We start from the raw sequence: 7,978 nt of genomic DNA on the forward strand, positions 1-7,978 counted from the left end.
GATATCTATAGTAAAGTATTATTATCTGTAGGTTAATTTAATAGTCCAGATTGTACACTATGAAGATCTGAAAGAGATTATTATATTGTTTAAATAAAGAAGAGGTGGAAGAAAAAAGAGAGATAATAGAGGCTGAAGAGCAAACACTTGGTAATTGAGAGTGGTGATTATTCGAAAGATAAAAGATTACGGGAAAACTCCCAGAGTTCTGATTTAGATAATTGGTTAATTTTTTGTGAAAATTATAAGCTTTATACAGAATATTTAGGTGTAAGAACAATTATAGGGAAAAATGATCAGCTTGGTTTTGAACATATAAAATTTGATATACTGATTAGAAATCCAAATGGCAATGTCCAGCAGGAAGTTCTATCTTCAGGAACATGGAAACCAGAACTGGCTTTCAGATATTCATTTGAAATTTCTGTTTAAATAGGTGAAAGATGAAGCTGTAAAAATGGACACAATAATTTTTTTAATGACTTGAGAATGGGCAAAGCGTGGATCTGTGAAGGATACCATAGCTAAGGTTCTTGGCGCAAAAAAAAGTCAGGAAAAAAATTTGCTCAGTGGTGGGAGGAAAATATTAGAGCCTAATGGCATCCAATACATGGGGAGAGAAAATTTCCAGGAAGAAAGTATCATCAGCATAATATGTAAGTGGTGTATAAATAAGATGTTACTAAATGAGTGAACTGAATTTGACAGTTCCATTTTGGTGTTGTTTTCCATGGTAGGTGTATCCTTGACATATGATATTCTGGACCCTTTGTACACAGAGACTATTAATGATGAGATAGATTCCTTTTCTGAGAAGCCTAAAGAGCTTCATATCTGCAGAATTTATATGGAATTCACATCTGAAACTTAGGACTGTACTCCGAAGATGCCACATTGACCATAATACATCTCTGAAAGCACACATCTGAAAAATGTTTGTCAGGATGTTCATCAGGCTTGTTTAGAGATTCATTCTATGCATTCCTCAGCCTTATTGAATGAAGATATTGGGGTCATATACACACGTTTCACCTCTAGCTCTTTTACTGCCTCATTCCATAATTTGGGGTAAATTACTTAATCACTTTAAACATGTTTCCACATGAATATATTAGGAATAACAATTTTTTATACTTGATTGGAGAGTCATGGTTATTGGATAACATTATGAGTATGAAGATCATTGCACCTGGCACACGGTATGCGTTCACGAAATGTTGACTGGTATAGTTCCTTGTGTTTTACCAGTAGCCTGTGTGACTATTTATCAAAATGTAATTCTTACTGCTCTGTGTTACAATAACGGCAAGACTTGCCTTTCTGTCTGCCTTCTCTCTCCCTTCCTTCCCTCCTTCCCTCCTTCCTTCCTTCCATCCTTCCTTCTGTTCTTCCTTCCCTCCTTTCTCCCTTCCTTCCTTTCTCTGTTCTTCCTTCCTTCCTTCTTTCTCTCCTTCCTTCCTTCCTTCCTCACTCCCTCCTTCCATTTCTCCCTCCCTCCCTCTTCTCTCTCTCTCAATTTCTCTCTTTATTTGTTTTCTCCATCTTTGTTATATAATATATGGTTTCTCTCAACAATTAGACAGTCCTTTATAAAGACAAGCTTGGGTTATCATTTAGTTGCTGAGGCTTAGTTTTCTCATATGCAAAATGCATAGAAACCTACGTACCTCCTAGCATTGGTGTATGGAAACAATTACATAATGTATATATTCTCAGTGATAAGCTGTATATTCAGTATCTGGCATGTGTAATTATTCGAATATCCTTTTCTTCTCAGTCCCTCATTATGTTGGTCCTCAATAACACCAATGCTCAGCCTCTGACCTTCTTCTTGACGGGGATCCCAGGCCTGAGAGCAGCCTTAGTCTGGATCTCTATCCCTTTTTGTCTCCTGTATATTATCGCCCTCTCTGGGAACAGCATGATCCTGTTTGTGATTCTCCGTGAGCAGAGCCTCCATGAGCCCATGTATTATTTCCTTTCTATTCTTTCAACCACAGACCTGACTTTGTCCCTGTGTACACTTTCCACTACCCTTGGGGTCTTCTGGTTTGAAGCCCGAGCGATCACCTTAAATGCCTGCATTGCCCAAATGTTCTTTCTCCATGGGTTTATGTTCATGGAGTCTGGGGTTCTTCTGGCCATGGCCTTCGATCGTTTTGTGGCTATCTGTGACCCACTGAGATGCTCCACTATCCTCACCAATACCAGGATTGCCCAGATTGGCGGGGGGATGTTGATAAGGAATTTTGCTGACATGTTACCAGTTGTACTCTTAGTCAAGAGGCTATCTTTCTGTAGTTCTACAGTCCTTTCACTTTCTTACTGCTACCATGTTGACCTAATTCAACTCTCATGCACAGACAACAGAATCAACAGCATCCTTGGTCTGATTGCACTCTTCTCCACGACAGGGTTTGACTGCCCTTGCATCTTGCTCTCCTATGTCCTGATCATCCGCTCTGCGCTCAGCATTGCTTCTTCAGAGGGGCAGCAGAAGGCCTTCAACACTTGCATATCTCACATCAGTGCTGTTGCCATCTTCTACATCCCTCTCATCAGCTTGTCTCTTGTCCATCGCTACGGCCATTCAGCACCTCCATTTGTCCACACCATCATGGCCAACGTCTTCCTGCTCATCCCTCCTGTACTCAACCCTATCATCTACAGTGTGAAGACTAAGCAAATTCGAAAGGCTATTGTCAAAGTCTTAAGATAGAGTTATTTTCCTGTTTATTATGTGTAAGGTCATATCCGATGAAAACACAAAACGCCGTATCAAGTGTTCAGGAGCAGTTACTGTTGCTGTTAGCTGAATATTAAAAGATGGTAATAACATTACTAACAATCTAGAAAAGAGGGTCATGCAGTTTTCCCAATATTATCCCCAAGATTAGCTTTGGTAAAAGGGAACTCATACTTTTGGCTCATACTTAATCTTTGTCTCTGCTGTTATGACTTCATCTATGGGTGCACTGGATCAGCAGTGTGGAGTCAAGGCTGGCTGACATTTACGTGTAGCTTCTTTCTACCTAGTTGTTGAGTTCCTCCTCTGAGGTGAATACTGTTTGGCAGGTTTTAGCATGAGGTGCAAAGATTTTCACCCTTTGTGCCTGCTTCAAATGTATTTCACATACATTTTCCGCAGACTTCCTTATGTCTCTTCTTCCAAGCCTGTCTGTTCTGTCCCCTGACCAACTATGCAAGCCTTGCAGCAAAGTACAGAAGTTCATGCATATCCATGTGCCTCATACAACCTCTCCTTCACAAAGTTAACAACCAAGGGCACTGCTCATTATGAGAATTTTCCTTCATCACTCTTTCTCATGGCCACATGTGTGGAGTTGTTGTGCCACTGAATTATATTTTTGATTAGCACTGACTTGTTCACCAGCCCATCCATGAACAAAGCCTGAATATTTTCTTCCTCTTCCAGAAACTTATCAGGAACCTCCAGTGAGACCACGGATATGAATTAATTGGGAGGTATCTATATAACAGTGATAAGAGTCATGGGAATCTGGGACAACTATTCACACAGGTTATTTGTGCTCCTTTTGATTTTGAATTTTGTCCTTACTACTATAATTGCTCAAAGTTCATGGATGTAATAACAATATGAGAATTATTCTAGCTACTACGTGTGATATTACCAACCATATACTTAGGTGTCTGGGGAATAGCTACATGTAGATCTGAAAATTATTGGGTTCGCTATGGAATAAACTTTGTCCAGAATTCCATTAATCATCTTGTCTCAATAATCTCATACTTTAACCATCCCCAAAATAGCATAATGGTGTGTTTCTTTGCCTATTTTCAGTGACAGATTGTATGCTATATCCAATAGTCCTCAAAGAGCCTGGGTCTTCTCTTTTCCCCAATGAATAGGTACATTTGCAAATGGACAGGTCTACTTTGGGAAAGATCTGGATAATTTTTATTGCATACTTACAGTGGCATTGCAGGTTATTCCATCAAGGGAATCAAGACATGTTCAATTAGTGGACTCTGAATATGGGAAGTGATTTAAATCTTTAAATAGACTGAGTGACCCTAAATTCCCTTTAGGGGTTTCATGTCAGTCTGATGCTCAGAAGTTCTCTATTTAAAATGTATTTCAAGTAACACCCTAGTCTCTGTACCCTTCACTTTTCCCAAGAACACCGTTGCCAATTGCATCAGATCACTCTGAGTCCTGTCACCCTGATTGCCATTCTAGCCTTACTACTTTCTACAGAAATTACATTTATCTTACTTCTGATTGTTAAGTACTGCCATGTGGTCTCAGGATCCCTTCATCCTCACTGTTAGTAGGGAGTCCAGTTCCATAGAAGCAGCTTTCTTTGCCAAGTCCAGCTTACAGAACACAGCAACTACTGAACTATTTCATAGATATCAGCTATCCTCTTACGAGTGCATTCTTTATAGCCTCAGTGAAGGAGTGTCTTCTCTTTACTTCCAGAAAAAGTAATCCTGTGATAAATTCTCTGATCCTACATGATAAATTTACTCTAACATGCCAACCTCTTTGAGATTTCTATAGTTTATATTATGCCAAGCAAATCTAGCATCTCCTCCTAATTTGCTATAGGTAATCATCATGTCCAAGCTTCAAGCAACCATCTCAGCAGTGCATTATCATAGTTTCCAGGTATTCTTGATATGATGGCAAACTACCAATCATGGATGAGTGTCCTTATGTCAGTAAATTCTTCTCTATGTCAGTTTATGTTTCTACTACCAGCCACTTCCTCTGCTGTCAAGATCTAACACTTCCAAGATCTACTCATATAAGTGTTTATTTGATTCTAGTTAGTCCAATTAAACTCTGCAATGACTTCAGTGGAGAAGCTGTTTTCTCCCAAAGTGTTAATAACATTTCCTTGCTTGGGCTTTGCTGAGATCTGACTGCTCATTGGCTTGGATACAATGAGAAGAGATGGGGCAGATCTTGCATAGGAAAAGCATCATCTTGTAAGGCCTTGTCCTCAGGTTTGGATTTTGTAAGGTCTCCAGACAAGATAAAATAAATAGCTTTTGTAAAATGAGAAGAGAGTTCCTTTGGTTGGCATGGGATATTCAAATGTTTCAAGATTTTTAGTCTCATTTACTCAAATGTCAACATTCCAGGAGTGATTTTTGTGGTAAATCCCTGTTTTTTTTTTATTCCTAATATTTTTCAGTGTTCTGACTTTATAAACGAAAATTTGTCAAAACTAAGATTTGGTTGGTCTTGCAGCTCTGTTACTCGTTCAAGTAAATTATCTTCTGGATCATTAGAACTCTATGATCTTTGGCTGAAGAAATAAAGCTTTCCTTAAATGTTCCTGTGGGAGCCCTCTGACTTTCACTGCATGCCCTGAGTTGTCAGTTGGCTGCCCTAATCTTATCATTTTCTATTTGAAGTTTCCAATGCAGATACCAACAGTTAGCCCACCCATAATCTTGATAGCTAATGTTTTTAGTTATAAATGGGAGACTAGACTCAGGAACCACAGTCACCATGTAACCTAACATCTCACTTTTCACCTGAATCTCATCCTACCAACAACAAGTAAGAGTCTTAGTAACTGTGATGCCATCGCATTTCAGGAATCCTGGTCAGCCCACTGACCACTTGCAATAGGGTCTTAGTTGTCAACTGACCATATTATTGATAATGTGATTCCAGGGAACATGATTGAGGGATAGCTAAAGTTGAAGATGGAAGGACAGTAAGATGATACAAAATTTCTTATTGATTTGGATACTGTGTTATTTAGGATCCAAATAGGAGACAGAATCAACACAATGATTTGAAATGGAAAAATTTAATATAAAGACTTATAGTAACAGGGAGATAGACTAGTGGGTAAATTGGCTAGTTAGGGTTATAAGAGAATTATAAAGGACCTATATACTCTACTATACCCACTACTCCTAGATCAGAAATGGAGTACCCGAGGAAGAGCCCACCTCTCCTTCCTCTAAGCCCATGAAGTTACTAAGGTGCTTACTGATAAGCCTTGTCAGAAATTTGCCCCAAGGAAGGGCTTCCACAGGAAAGAGCCAACTCTCTGAACTCTAGGTGGAAGGGAAGCATATGACTGCTGGTCACTGATGGAACAGGAATATGGAAAGGTGGCCCTTTGCAGAATTATAATACATTTCCATGTGAGGCTCAGGCTGGGGTAGCTCTAGGCTGCCCTTTGGGGATGAAGGTTGGGTGGCCAGCTTGCTAGACAGCTAGCCCCGTGTTGCCCCGATGTACATACATATGGACACTAAGGTGAAGATGTAGGAGAAACTGCGTCAGTTGGAGTTCTGGGCCCCTGGTTATGTCACTGTTGTCCCAGTGGAGAGCTGGAAAATAAGCTCAGTGTCTGATTGCTGAAGGAAGCTGTGCACTTCTGGAACTGAGCACTGAAGAAATCACACAGTGCCAAGCAATGGAGAAACAGCATGTTCTGTGAGAATCTGGCCAGCGAACCATGCAGAAACCAGGAAGAGAAATCCATCCGTTAAATATGTCTCATGATGGTCCATCCAGGAAAATAAAAATAAACATTTCTTCATTGGATCCTATTTCCCATTGGTCAAAATTGACCCTATGAGTTGTTAATTCCCCCATGGTTCTGGGTTGCACTTGCATGAGCGTTATCAGGTGAGTACCTGTGAATGTCTCATGTCTCAGTGGCAGCCCTGGGGCAAGAAGCAAGAGGTTCATGTTGCAGGCCTAAGGCAAGGCGTTATGATGTTCTTCCTGTGTGAAACCCACCAATGACTGATGGGGCTGGTTGCTGCAACAACGGCTAGACAATGAGGCCGAAAGATTTGACGTGGTCTACTTGATCCGTGAGGTAAACTCAAACCCTGATGTTCTAACCTGGAGAGCTTGGGGATTGACAGAAGATTCGGTTGCTTCGGAGCAAGTCGTCTCTTCTGTTGAACTAAAAAGCCATCTTCGTTCTTTTAGTTGCTGTTTTTGGTGCAAGTTCTATTTCCCCATTTAATCCCGTAAGTCAATTAGTGTGACATACTTATCAACTTCTGTTTATTTTTTTTAACCTCATATAGAGAAGAGAAATGGTCCATAAAAATATTTTCATGAACCTTTTGTTTTAGGAAGGATGAAGATAGCCCCAGAGCAATGGGGGAAGTGCTATGTGCACTTACAGCATGCAGAAGGGATCTCAGAGAGGGCTGCTGATTATTTGTCATTCTTAAATTCATATAATTTTACTTTAAAATTATAATATTAACAATAAAAGAAAAAGAGGAATAAGGAAAGAGAAGAAACAGAGGAAGGGCTAGAGTAGCAATTTGATTTGGAGAAAAAAAAATAGAAAGATAAAACATTTTATTTCATCTTTTACCTAAACTTACCTAAGTATGCTTAGGTAAATTTACCTTTTACCTAAATTTAGCCATTCTAAGGCCAAGGTTCTCATTGCCTTGCTCCCTGAAAAGATAAAGAAAAAAAGTATTTTTTTCCTAGGTTCAGCTGGTTTTTCTCTTGGCGACCTTGAAGCCACTTCTGGACGTGGAAGCCAATGAATTTTCAACTTAGAATGATGCAGATACACGTCAAGGAGTGATGGGCAGACGTGGCATACAGAAACTTCAGTCATATAATCCTATTATGATCCCAGACAGATGCTGGATTAAGTACATCAAGGTTAGGAATTTGTATTACTTTATCTAATACTCTAACTGGAATCTACATTTTTTTTGTTAGAATGTAGAACTATTCAAATGAATAGTTTATAGGCTTTTTTCCTCCAGTTTTCTGCCTGACCTGACTTGATGACTGCATCACTCACCTCTGGCACATCCCCTTTTGTATTAACGAGAAGACAGAGTCATCATTGTTGGCTTACAAAGTTAGCTCATTTATCTGTTGTTACTTTGTTTCATGTCTAAGGTGTTTTGCTAGATCTTATTTTTTATTCTGTGTCTGAAAAATCATGTGTCCTCCTATAACATGCCACTGGAA

General features: G+C 39.5%; 1 protein-coding gene across 1 annotated transcript; it reads left to right on the forward strand.

Moving 5' to 3' along the window:
• Nucleotides 1-1,786: 1,786 nt before the first annotated feature.
• Nucleotides 1,787-2,719, forward strand: LOC139084307 (olfactory receptor 51F2-like). The gene has a single exon (XM_070626695.1). It carries the CDS (start codon nt 1,787-1,789, stop codon nt 2,717-2,719), a length of 933 nt encoding a protein of 310 aa, XP_070482796.1.
• Nucleotides 2,720-7,978: the final 5,259 nt, after the last annotated feature.

Source organism: Equus przewalskii, chromosome 6 (assembly GCF_037783145.1).
Source record: "Equus przewalskii isolate Varuska chromosome 6, EquPr2, whole genome shotgun sequence".
Lineage (NCBI taxonomy): Eukaryota > Metazoa > Chordata > Mammalia > Perissodactyla > Equidae > Equus > Equus przewalskii.

Coding starts and splice junctions, on each gene's coding strand:
- LOC139084307 (XM_070626695.1), top strand. CDS start 1,787: ATGTTGGTCCTCAATAACACCAATGCTCAGCCTCTGACCTTCTTCTTG.